Below are 13,709 nucleotides of genomic sequence, written 5' to 3' on the forward strand. Positions count from 1 at the left end.
TTTTTGGTCATTTCAACACATTAGTGAAGTGGTACACATTTTCCACAAGAAACATTGTAATACAATAATACTGAGTTTTCTTCGACCCTCTTGCTCTACACATCCTCTTCAGAAATGAGCTACTCAGAAACCAGGACGGGAACTTCAGCATGGGATGTACATGAACAGATTTGTGTAAAGCAAGTCCACAGCCCTTGGGGAACGCAAGGGACTGTCATTCAGATGCCAGCTCCTGTGAAGTCCCTCCTGGGAAGACCCCTTGTTCTTCAGAGGTCAGGGCTGGTGGCTATGCAGGCAACAGGGACTGTCTGAGGAGGTAAACCAGGATGGGATTAGGAGCCAGGTGCTACACTGTTCCCGCTACAGCTTTTCCCACACCAGCATCCACATGCTACTGTAGCTCTGCTTACAACAGCATCATCTCCGCCCTTGTCTTGTGGCTTATCTCCACCCGTAAATTAGCAAAAAGTCAATTAAAGGGTGAATCTGCAGTGCATCTGTCTTTCTCTACAAAAGCCCAAGTTCCTACTCTTATACAATGCTTCCTGAAGTGCTGTTTACATTTGTTTAGCCTGATGCTGCCTTGTTTCACCAAAGAAGAGTGAGATGTTTTTAATGCATTGTAGAGAAAGGTACTAACTTAAGCAGCTAGAATGCCATTGGCAGTGTTTTGCCAATGCTGCAGCTAGCTTCTCACACAGTAACTCACATCTTGAAAATGCCAGCCACTTCAGAGCAGTAGAAAATGTCAATGTCTCAAGTATTGAGAACAGCCTCTGAAAGAGCCAGATGGATATAAGAAAGTGCTAATAAAATAATAATTTATAGCAAATGAATTAAAATCTGAAAATTCGAACTGAATTAAAGATATCGTTTCCTATGTTCTTCTCAACAGGGGCTTCCTATTCACCAAGAAAAAGTTACAGTGTTTGACATTGGCTGAAAATACCAAAACAACAGTCGTATTCCACAGTGAAGATGCAGTTCTCTATGAAAAGAAAAGTATGTATATAGTATGACACTACACACTTATACATTAAGACTATTTTTACTGCATCCTTGCATTCCCTGCTGTTCTGCTGGAGCAAATGACTGCAGGTGGTGACAGTTTCAGTGAGGTGAGCTTGAACCCGTTATGAACTTATTTGAAACTGCCAGAGAATTCCCCCTATAGCACCAAGGATCACAGAATCACAGAATCACAGAATTGTAGGGGTTGGAAGGGACCTCGAGAGATCATCGAGACCAACCCTCCTGCCAAAGCAGGTTCCCTACACCAGGTCGCACAGGTAGGCGTCCAGGCGAGACTTGAATATCTCCAGAGAAGGAGACTCCACAACCTCCCTGGGCAGCCTGTTCCAGTGCTCCGTCACCCTCACTGTGAAGAAGTTCTTACGCACATTCGTGCGAAACTTCCTGTGCTGCAGCTTATGTCTGTTTCCCCTCGTCCTGTCTCCACGTACCACTGAAAAGAGACTGGCCTCACCACTATGGCCGCCACATCTCAGATATTTATAAACCTGGATCAGGTCCCCTCTCAGTCTTCTTTTCTCAAGGCTAAACAGACCCAGTTCACTTAGCCTTTCTTCATAGGGGAGATGCTCCAGGCCCTTCACCATCTTTGTGGCCCTCCGCTGGACTCTTTCCAAGAGATCCCTGTCTTTTTTGTACTGGGGAGCCCAGAACTGGACACAGTACTCCAGATGAGGCCTTACCAGGACAGAGTAGAGGGGGAGGATCACCTCCCTCGACCTGCTGGACACGCTCTTCTTAATGCACCCCAGAATGCCATTGGCCTTTTTTGGCCACGAGGATTCTTACATATGACTTGGGCTGGACTCAGTCAGATCTCCTTTAGTTGTGTGTAACTATGATCAGGCATAATAAACATACTACAAAGCAAAAATCATGCCTTTTTTCTTCCCACTAAGTATTTATTGTATTTACTTAGAAGAAATCAGTAGAAATGAAGATTGTATCCAGTGCCTCAACATTTTAAATCTGATCCCTTTTACTAAAGTAAAAATTGACCTGTTATCTTTTAAGTTAGAAATGGATAGAAGAGGAGTTTCTGCTGTACAATTTTTTGGCATGTATTGGAACCAAATAGACATGTGCATAAATAATTAGTTATTAAATTGAAATTAACTCTTCTAAATTAAAAAATAATATTTGACCCAAATTATATTCTGTAACAGAGAGCTAGAAAGTAACACTGGCGTAAACTACCATAAATCAAGACACATCCCTAACTTCATCTGTTATTCTTTACACTGCTTGCCATTGTCCAAGCTCTTCCAAACTTTTGAAACATCTGAAGAGATACACCTGATCCTCATGTTATTACCAGAGGATGTGATTGATTTTTATATCCAGGAGCCTTCATCTCTCAGGAAAAAGAGGAAACATTAAATTAATGGTTTCCTTTTTTTTTTTTTTTTTTGGATGCCTCCAATCCCAAGTTTCATCCCACTGACCTCTGACCTTCTTGAACTCAGATATTCTATGCTTCTATGACTCTATAATTTGTAGTCCCTTGAAGGAATAGTTGCATAATACCTATGCTGTGAATGTGCTTTTGAAAAATTCATTTCAAGGAATCTCCAGAGGTCAGTGAAAGACCTTGTTTTATATCCCAGTATTATGATAATGTAATACACAATTCGTAGTTGTAACTTGTTACATCTTCTTTTCTAATTTGATTTTATTAGCTTCATAAAATGCTTCAAGAATTTTCTTCTCTAGTTACTTATTCACTTCTAACTAATGCATTTTTAAATACAGAATCTCTGTGTTCACATGTGTGAGAGGTTCAAAACATATTTAACTGATTAACTTCAGAGTTATATCTGCATACTCAGAGTTTTAAGAGATGTAATTTTGTAACATTACTGAATTAAAAAAAAAAATAAATTCAATTTCAGTTTACCTTCTACAATGTAAAAGAGGGATTGGGAAGGACTACAGAGGAACAGAAGCCAAAACTTGGAGAGGTATTCCATGCCAGAAATGGGCAGAAAAATCACCCCACAATCCAAAGTAAGGCCTTATTTATATTTGTCTTTATGTTGTTCTGAATCATTTTCAAGCTTCCCCAACTTTATGTGTATAAACAACTTCATATTGCAAGTTATTAAAGTGACATTTTAAGACAATTTTCAGCTCTTGTATTAGTTTTGATTCAAACAACTGTAATAGCCTAGATAAGAAAAAGCTGCATTGTCAGCTAGAGAAGTTTTGTCTACTCACTGTGCATCTTAAGAAGGTGAAATGCTTCTTCCATCAAAACTGAATGAAAATTTTATTACTGGTGACAGGCCAGAATTTCTTTCTTCCGTTGGAGATGTAAAAACAATGAGCAGTGGTGTCTTTCTAGGTCTCTTACTCCCCTGCCAGCCTTTGTTCTAATGAAAATTGGAACCACTTAGATTTGTAGTTTAAAAATCTTTTAGTCTTCCCAGGGAGGACTGCTATCAGAAAATTCATCAGGTGACTACCTTCAGTCTCTGCAAGTTTGGATCCAGTTGCACTAGGTCACTAGCCTCCAGAAATAATACACTTTTCAAGTAGATGTCTTAGGAAAAATACATCACAGACCCCAGATTGCAATGAGTTGATTAGATAGCTGGATATATGTAGTAGAGATGATAATATTTCTTTGAGATTTGCTGAGTTCTTATAAGCTGTATGCTCACTCATCATTGGCAATTGGGGTCTAGGAAGAGGTTATTACTAATGATAGTTAGAAAATGGTTTTCAGATTTCATTTATGGATTAGAACTTGGGATCTGTTTCTCTCATTTCTACTATGAATGAGTAGAGCCCAAAAGGAGCTGAGTATGTTTGACATCTGCTCTACTGTGTGAATTGTATTAAAATATAATTTTACTACTACTACAGCTTTACGCCTGAGAAACACCCCAGAGCAGAGTTGGAGGAAAACTACTGTAGAAATCCTGATGGGGATGTAAGAGGACCCTGGTGTTATACAACAGATCCTGCTACCAGATTTGATTACTGTAACATTCCAGAGTGTGAGGGGCAGGTCATGCAGACTGGAGAAGGTATATTTATTTTTCTGGGAATGGGTTTTCAGCAAGGACATAATATTATTCCTGCTGTTTTTTTTCTTATTTTATTATAGCAGATTGGTTTCAAACATGAATTTAGGTCAAGCAGAAACTTTAGAAGATATAGAGGATTATTTATTTATTTATTTATTTATTTTAAGTGATTTGCTGGTATTGTTTTGCTCTTACCCTTATTGATTTATTTAATTTTAACAAGAGAAAGACTAACCCAATTTCTGTGTTACATATAAAGACTCCAGTGCAATCAGTACATGCAAATATGTGACAAAGCACTCTCTGCAAATGATATCTATATCTAAAGCTTGATTTGTCTGACTAGGCTATCATTCTGAGTCTTCTGGATTCATTTAATCATTGTTTAGGGCAAAACCTTCTAGAAGAACAAGAAATTTCTATTATTTCTGTTTTCCTGTCAGTGTAATCTTTCATGAGGATCAGAGTTAAAGGGCTGGTATGAACCTTGCTTTGTTTTCATTCTACATAGATCCTACAGTGGAGTGCATGGAGTGTAATGGTGAAGATTATCATGGAAATGTCTCCAGAACAGAGTCTGGACTTGAGTGTCAGCGCTGGGATGCCCAAGAACCTCATATGCATGGATATACCCTGAAACAGTGAGTCATTCTCAGCGCTGTGTTGCTCCACTCATTTCCGCAGTGCCTGGGAGACCATGCCTGCAATTGTACTGCCACAGCTATCCACAAAGAACTCATAAGCTTATCTTTCATTTTCAATGTGCAGCTTTCCAGGGAAGGACCTGAAGATGAATTACTGCCGTAATCCAGATGGTGAACTTCGGCCCTGGTGTTTCACCATGAGCCCCACTAAGCGCTGGGAATATTGCAACATTCCTCGTTGCAGTGAGTCTGACTCCTTGAGATCGCTCCATAGCGTAGCTCTTGTAATTAAAATAATGCAGGGAGGGGAAAGACAAGAGGTGACAGTTGTGAGTATCCTGAGGATATCCTTGTGAATATGAGAAAGTGTACAGTAATGAGCAGAATCGTTCACTATGCTACTATTGCATAAAATCGTGTAAGGTGACTGAGAGTGCAGGTGCACAATGCCAGAGGTGTTATGCAAATTGATTTGTCTTAAACTACCGTACTTTTCAATTCACCTGAGAGGCAGGGCATTCTCTCTTCAATCACCTTGCTTTTCCAGTTACCTGAGAAGGCAGAGTCATGAGAAATGCCATGGCTGTACTGTGATATTTTACCTGAGTCTGGCCTGTACAGCTAGAACTGCCTCTTTCTTAGTGAGGAATAAGTCCTGAGAAACAAGGTCAGGCCTCAGGAGAAAATCTAATTAAATTGTTAGCTAGCTTGACCATGAAGAAGAACACACTAGTTCTGGACATTTCCAAGGCACTGAATAATGACATTAGCACTACCATTATTAGAACTAGACTGCACTTTGAGAAAATGCTGTTTGTGTAAGTAGAGCTCGCTTTCTTAGCATCTGTTCTTGCCAGTGCTGTAAGCAGCAGCATTTGTTTGCTAGATGTAGTTCACTTCAGCAATAACAATTACAGGTATGATGAAGTTGTGAAAGATACCATAGCCTCTCCATTTTGTGCTTAAAACTTTGAGTTTAAAGAACAGACCAACCTTTTTGAGTCCCATTTTTCTACTCTGGGAATTACCTATACAATGGATATGTAATATAAATGCATTTTATGTTCCCTTTTCTTTCACCCTCTGCAGGTTCTGTGGTTCTATTCATTGCTTTTATTTTGATGTTACTCATATGCCAAGCCAATTCATTTTCTCTCTCTTTCTTCTGTCTCACAATCCCAGTCCACTGACTGCTGAGCCGTACCTCTGAAGTGACCTCTTTAATGACTGTTGTAAAGGGGTAGACACAGGGCACCCATTTGGCAGCCTGACTGCTTGTGAAAATGTGTGCTTTTGCTTTGCCATGGCTTTTCACTAGCGTAATCTCTGCTGAAAGAAAAATTTGCATGGTACCATAATAGAAAGCAATTTTTTTTAAAAAATATAGTTGAAGGCATTGTCTAGCTGCAGTTTTTCTATTCTTCTTACTTTTTTTTTTTTAAATTTCCTGTCACAGCTATGCATCCACCAGCCTCTGGCCTGGGCTCCCAGTGTATTTCAGGGAATGGAGATGATTACCGAGGCAGGATAGCCATCACTGCATCAGGGAACACCTGCCAGCATTGGAACCTGCAGTTTCCTCACAAACATGGCTGGATTCCTGACAGATATCCCTGCAAGTATGCTGAGCCTCCTCATTTTAGCAAATATGTAAGAACATGGTTTTCCCTTAGTGATCCAGATAAAAAGATGAGAGGAGCAGTTACATTGATAAACTGTTTTACTGTTTTCTCTCTTTTTATCACCTCTCACTACTGCTATTCAGGCCTTGTCCCTTTCTTTTTTTTTTTTTTTTCTTTTTCCTGCACTCCTTTTTTTTTAACCAACTTAATTCTCATGTACTTATGTCACCTATACTTGCATTTCTCCTCATTCCACTGTAGTTGTAAGTACTTATTGCTTTTACATTAACAAAACCCCTGGTTGTGTTTTTTGACACACTTTTGATGTGCTACATTTCCGAAGAGCAATGCTCCAAGGCTCAAGATGCTCTAATACTTTCCTGTACTCTGAGGTCAGAGAAGCTGGGTCTGAAGAGCATTATCAATGGGCTCAGGCAGCTGGAACCAACCAGGCTTTTAGCTGTGTTCCTCTTTGGGACCAGTAGGTTATGAAATGGATCCTGTGAGATTTTCTGGGCATGCAAGACCCTGCCCATCATCACTGCAGATGGCTGTTGAGAGCAGAGAGCTCCGTGTGACATACAGCCTTGCCTTGTTCTTGCAGTAGGGGGTCAGGTGCACTAATGGCTTGCGTTTTAAAGTCAGCTAGTACTGCCCTTTCCTGGTCTCAAGAAAAGAGGAGAAAGTGTAAGCATCGTATAAACTCTTCATATGACATCATCATTTAGACTATAAATTCAATGGCTGTTGACTAGCTCTGGAATAGTGGTGAGTGAGGTAATGTACCTGTAAAAAGAATGAATATAATCACTGAGTTCTGCATGCAGCAATTGTGAATAGTCTTGTACATAACTGTTTTTTACTCCAGTGTGTTATTTAAAGTGAGTGTTTCTGTTTCAGGGGTTTAGAGGAAAACTACTGTAGAAACCCTAATGGAGAGAAGAGGCCTTGGTGCTACACCATCAACAGCAGTATCCGCTGGGAATACTGTGCAGTTCCCCACTGCGATGGGACAGAACAAAGTGCTGGTATGAGTAGTGGAGTGCACTTAAGGACATCAAAGCAGAGACACACTTCTTGCTTCTCACTGTGAAAAAAAAAATAGCAAAAGAGGGGACAGTGGCTTTCAAGGTCCAATTGTAACAAAATCTCCTCTGAAGTACCCATTGACTTAAGCAGAGAAAACAACAAGGAAATGTTAGTTCAATTAAAAGGATAAGAGGAGGTCAGAAATTTAACATAATCTGTATTCTAGAAATAGAGACAAAATCACTAAGGTCTCTCACCTTTAAGGAGTTTTCATTTTCAACTCAAAACTTTACCACAAATGCCAAATTGAAACAGAGGAATGCACCCTCCACTGGCCAGCATCTGATGTATGAGGATAATCTGTGAAAGTTCTAAATAACCTTGGAAATGCCCTTCTGTTTTTCACACTGGCTAACATGCTCTCGTAGGAAGTTCACTGCAAAAATGAGTCTATCCTTTTTCTTCTCTTACAAATTTAATGTTTTCTTGTGCTTACTCAATACAATCATAAAATCATGATGCAAGAGATCCATTTCTGTTTTTTCCTGCAGACGTGGCTACACAGGTATTCTTGCCAGAGGAGTGCTATCAAGGCAAAGGCCTGAATTATCGTGGCACAACTTCCATCACCGTATCAGGACGGAAATGCCAAGCCTGGAGCTCCAAGTCTCCACATGATCATGGAAAGACCCCAGAAAAATTCCCAAATGCGTATGTTTATCTCACTTTTTTTCTCTATCTGACAATGACTAGTGCTGAAAATGAGACCGATTTTGTTATCTCAGTATATCTATGCTTTAAAACACTGATATGGAGTGTATCTATAAAAGATAATTTCTTTCACTATAATTTTACCAAGATTCAGAAAATATTTCCTATTAGCTTCATTTTTCTAAACTGCATTTTTCTGTTATTTAAATTCTTATTAAAATGAAGTTGTGTTCTTTTATTCATAAACCTGAACTGGTGTAACCAAATCTGAGGGGCTTGTATCCAGAGTTTAGGCATCTGCTGAAATACGCATTTTATTTAAGAATTTGAGAGCTTTGCAGTACTTGTTTTCTACTTGTTTTACTTGGGAGAACAGAGCATGTGTGTTGCAAAACACACAGACGAGTACATCATGGTTAGAGATACCATCTGAAACATTCTTTGTGGTTGGAACTGAACATCCGTAATTGAATTCACTGAATTTTCTTACTTGACTTGTTTACTTTCTTCTCCAGAATAAAAATACTGGATTAGTAACAACTTAGAGAACTAACAATAATTACTAATGTACCAGTTATATAAGCATGCAAAAACAAGAGAATTGCTTGCTGGTTCATGAGTATAGGTGGGAGTCAAATGATCGGGGCCAGGCTCCTTTCAGTGGTGCCCAGTTGACAGAACAAGGAGCAACAGGCACAAGCCCAATCATAGGAAGTTCCATACAAACATAAAGAAAAACAAGGACTGAAACACTATAACCAGAGAGGTTGTGGAGTCTTCTCTGGAGGTATTCAAAACCCTCATAGATGCTTTCTTATGTAACCTGCTTTAGCAGGGGGTTGGACCTGATGATCTCCAGAGGTCCTTTCCAACTCCTATGATTCTGTGATGGGCAGGAAGGTTTTTAAAAAATTCTTCCTTTTTTTTCTCTTTTTTTTATGATGCCATCCTGCTTTTCAATTTCTATGACTGATTTTTTCAGTCACATTTTTGTCATCGAAAGTACTTACATATTGAAACTGAAACATCCTCAGAGGAGACAGTGTTTTTCACAGACATTTTAAATAATTGAAAAGCAGCTGTGAAAATGTGGAATTAGTGTGTTCTGGAATATTTTTTTTAAAAAAAAGTATTTCAGTTTTTTGGGGGTGGGAAAATACTGCAACTCTGCAACTTGCTGGAGAGAAGAATTCCAGTTTCATTCACCCCAGCAAATACTGTGCACTCCCTGAATTATCATGTGTTTGTTTGTTTTTGAATAACATTAATAATAATAATTTGCATGAGTATTTAATTTCTATTCTTCTTCATATGAGAAAGAACCGTTTGACATTAAAAAAATAAAAATCTTCCAGCGTATTTATAGCTAATTTGCACATTCACATGATTATGTATGCTCATACATATGTACTTTGAAATAAATTCATTGTCACAGCTGCCATTTATTTAGCTACTCAGCATATAAACATATTGCAGCCAGAATTTAACTCCAATTTTATCTCAGCCATAGATGTTTTTGGTGGTAATAACATATCTGGCAATAAGTAAAAGAATTAAAAAATGTGTTTATCTCTGTGTAGTAGATAGCTTTTTGGAAAAGCGTTCCTGTGATTGCTTTCAGTCTTACGCAGCATGAATATTTGTACTTATTTTTGCAGGGATTTGAGGGAGAACTACTGTAGAAATCCAGATGGTGATAGCCGCCCATGGTGTTTCACCACAGACCCCAGCGTTCCATGGGAGTACTGCAGTCTCAAGAGATGTGATGATCATACTGAGGAAGCCACGCCAAATGACCCCCCTGCAACAATGGCACAGACTGTTGGCCTGACTATCCCCCCCATGACATCTGGTAACAGCTGGCATTAGCTGTCACCTCCTCTACAGTCTATGGATCAAACAAATGGCAATTTAACACAATTATTCTTGAGTAGTGCTACAACAAAACAGGCACACTGTCCTCTGACAGTCACAACTGTGTTACTGAATTTTGCAGCAAATTCTCCTTAACCAGAGTATATCCTGCAGCCTTTATCGTTTTACAGTGCATTCTATGAGATATCATCTTCGTCTAGGAGAATGAATGAAAATAGACAACACTTGTGGTGTTTCTGTAGCTGTGTGCTATTGAAATACAACGACAATAAATTTTCAGGGAATTTTGTTTGTGCCTTGCTTTATTGTTTTTAGGAGGTTGTCCTAATCCTTTTGTTTCGTTCATAGGCAACTGTGTTTTTCAAAATGTATACACCAAGAGAAGTAGACTTTTATTCTATCCTTCTTTATTGCTTCCTTAATTAATAGCCTATGTTGGTCAAAGCAGTGTGACTTTTCTGAATGCTCCATAGAGCTCCACTGAATATTTGTGTTGCAAAGGAGGGTGACAGGGCTGGATAAAAGATTCATTTCTAAAAGGCACTGTGTACTCTTACATGCAGAAGGAGGAAGTATCTGAAGCAACTTTCTTGGAGACAACAATTGCTTTCTCAGTGTAATGGGCTGCTAACTCTTAAAGATGATTTTCTCATCAAAGGTGCTTCCTAATTTTAGTTTAGCTGGGATCTTACAGTCTTCAGATATTGCAATATGCTTCCAAAAAATGTCAGCCTGCAGTTCCTTGAATATATTGTTTTGCAGTTCATTTACTCTGTATGTCCAAGAGAACGTCTTGACAGGCAAGAGACTGCAACACATGGCACATCTTTGCCTTTCTGCTAAAGACAGTAGAGAATGAGGAAGTCCTAAAAGTACTTAATCTGGCTTAGTTCTGCTTTTTGCAGCACCAGCACATATAGATTCAGTAGATAACAATCATTTCCTTTTCCCTTTTTTCACAGACTGCATTAACGGCAATGGTAAAGACTATCGCGGCACAGTAGCAAAAACTGGAAATGGCAGAACTTGTCAAGAGTGGAGTTCTCAGAGCCCTCATAGCCACAAATACTTCACTCCTCTGACTCATCCAAGAGCAGGCCTGGATAAAAATGTAAACATCTACTGCTACTGGTGTCATTGAACATTGACTCCTTTCTCCAAGACTCCTCAGCAAACGTTTCAGATTGAGTTTAAGTGTACCTACAGATCATTGTGCTGATAACCCATACCTATAGCAGTGGTGAAGAGGGAAGGATACATTTTATAGTACTTAAGATGTTGGTATTTCAAACGTAGATGTACAACATAGAGCTGATAAGGACTTCCCCTATTTTTGCAAGTACCAGAGCAATGATTTTTGTTGTCTGTCAACAACTGAGCAGGCTTCTGGCAAACTCTTGGACTAACCTAATTTGCTCTCACTAATTTCAGTGGAAGAAGTATCAGGGCAACAGTAAACACCTTATTTCAAAACACTTAGTCATCCTATATCAAACTTAATTTAAAAAGTTCTAGAGTTAGGCTGACTCCTGGTGGATTTAGAAAATGATAGCTGCTTTATCATATTTATCTAATCTTACAGTTGGTTTTAATATACAGAAAATAATGAATTTTGTTGAGAAGGTGGATTTGTTTAGAGGAATTTTGTTTACAAAGTGTTTAACATGCAGTGAGGAAGTGATTGGGGAACATAGTTCAAAGTTTCATGTTAATATCTTTAGAAAACATGCACTTGTAGACTTCTTCATAAAGTGGCTAACATTTGCAGTCTTCATTCTTTGTTTTTGTAATTATTACAGTATTGCAGGAATCCTGATGGAGATGTAAATGGTCTTTGGTGCTTCACAACAGATCCAGAAAAAATATGGGAGTACTGTGAAATCCCGCGCTGCTGTAATTATCCTTAAAGACTTCTCTGTTTTCCCTTTCTGCAACACATGGCTGTTACAAAAAGTTTTAAATTCAGCTACAAACAGCTGGAGTAGGTAGTAACTTTAGATTTCAATGTAGGGCAGTTAGACCAAACCAGATGGCTCTAATATTCAGCCGTTTAGATAACCTGATGTTGAGAATCCTCAATAAGATTTCATAGATAACCATTCATGTGTTCTTTATTATCAGAGAAGCTGAGCACTTAAGGTTGCTACATGAATTTTAAATACCTAATGAAGCTGTGAAGAGATGTGTTCTTTCTCTGGAGTCCTCAAACAAAGGATGTGCATGCTAGTCTTACCATGCACTTTGTGGCAGGACTAATGCCTTGAGAAATGGCTAATAACATTTTCTGTTAGTTTGGAGAACCAGAGATTAAATAAAAATTGTTTTCATAATCTGCTGACATATATTTTCTTCTGACCTGGATGTAAAAATAATTTGTCCCTAGACATTTTGCTTTTCTTTTGGGGTAGGGAGTGAATTTGGTCCTGGATATTTTATGCAGATTTCCTTAATTCAGTCTTTCTAGTTGTTACACTGAGGAGCTGTAGTGTCTGCAGAAAATTCAGCAGCAAAAGATGTCTTAACTTCTGTGGTGCCCTAGGAATTGATGCCAGCTCTGGTGTACTGATAGTGCTACTTAGGTCACAAAGGCAACTCACTTGCTTTGCTCTTCCCATCTTTGCCTGAATTTTGACAGATGCTTGTGTATCTACATACATATATACACATATATATGTACACACACATACATGTGTATATATGTAATGAATGCATACATATGTATAAATATAAATATGTATGCATATATGTATGTATGTATATATATGTTGGGGATATGGAAAGTTCATTTCTTCTTCATCTCGTGTATTATTTGTACTACTGTAACATCCAGAGGCCAGGACTCTACTCTGACTCTGTAGCAATGCATAATAGTGAAGAGTGATCACTCCATTTCAAGTATGTGATATTCGTCAAGCTGGCCATCTAGTGTGTTCATCTAAGCAGTGATAAGTTACAATTATGCACATCAATTTTGCCAACCAGAGCTGCACAGATAAAAGATTACAAAATGTTACACAAACAATAGGTACCACAGCTTACAAACAAACCTGCTCCCTGGAATTGCTGTGATGGAACTTCACTTCTGAGATCTATTTCTTATCAAAAGAACTGTGGGGTACTAGATTTTTTAATTAAAATGTCAGTCCTACAGTCTGTTGCCTTTGATTGCTTTACTAACTGTCTCATAGTAAAACTAACATTTCACATCCATAGAAGCATGTAGCTCAGGAAGGTGTTTCTTACCTCCTTAAGGAGAATTCAAGTTCAATCTATTGGATTAACAGGAAACAGAATTAGAAGTGTGAGGGCAAAATTGGAAAATTTTGTGACAAGGAGACAGAGAGTGAATTTCTTTTATAATTCAGTGATTGGTTTGAACCCAATCAGAGTGCAGCCTGTAAAGTTTAGAAGAATTTAGAAATTCTTATTGTATTGAACTAACCTGGCCAATAAACTTACTTGCTTTAGCTCTCTCTTCCCTTTTCCTCCTAAAATTTTCCTATTTAGGTAGGACTCACTGTACTTATCTGACCATATCTAAATCTTTGACACAGCTGATAATTTTTGTCAGGAAACTTGATTTCTTGCCATGTCAAATATCACGTATTAGCATCATGTTGAAATGTTCCAGATAATGCAATCCAAACCAACATAAGCAGTGAAATCTAAAGAAGATATAAAAAGCCTCATCTCTTTCTCTTTCCATCAGATTACACTGTGAGCGGCATTACAGAAGCAAATCAAAATTCTTCATTGTAGCTTTT

General features: G+C 38.4%; 1 protein-coding gene across 1 annotated transcript in view; it reads left to right on the plus strand.

Moving 5' to 3' along the window:
- Nucleotides 1-13,709, plus strand: part of LOC100548534 — a 51,882-nt gene that overhangs the window by 1,935 nt on the left and 36,238 nt on the right. The window contains 11 exon segments of the mRNA XM_019613522.1: nucleotides 896-1,002; nucleotides 2,925-3,039; nucleotides 3,901-4,064; nucleotides 4,576-4,705; nucleotides 4,833-4,951; nucleotides 6,165-6,327; nucleotides 7,231-7,358; nucleotides 7,911-8,070; nucleotides 9,729-9,922; nucleotides 10,908-11,056; nucleotides 11,745-11,838. Coding sequence (XP_019469067.1) covers nucleotides 896-1,002; nucleotides 2,925-3,039; nucleotides 3,901-4,064; nucleotides 4,576-4,705; nucleotides 4,833-4,951; nucleotides 6,165-6,327; nucleotides 7,231-7,358; nucleotides 7,911-8,070; nucleotides 9,729-9,922; nucleotides 10,908-11,056; nucleotides 11,745-11,838 — 1,523 coding nt within the window.

The sequence above is a fragment of the Meleagris gallopavo genome, chromosome 2 (genome assembly GCF_000146605.3).
Source record: "Meleagris gallopavo isolate NT-WF06-2002-E0010 breed Aviagen turkey brand Nicholas breeding stock chromosome 2, Turkey_5.1, whole genome shotgun sequence".
NCBI classification, from domain to species: domain Eukaryota; kingdom Metazoa; phylum Chordata; class Aves; order Galliformes; family Phasianidae; genus Meleagris; species Meleagris gallopavo.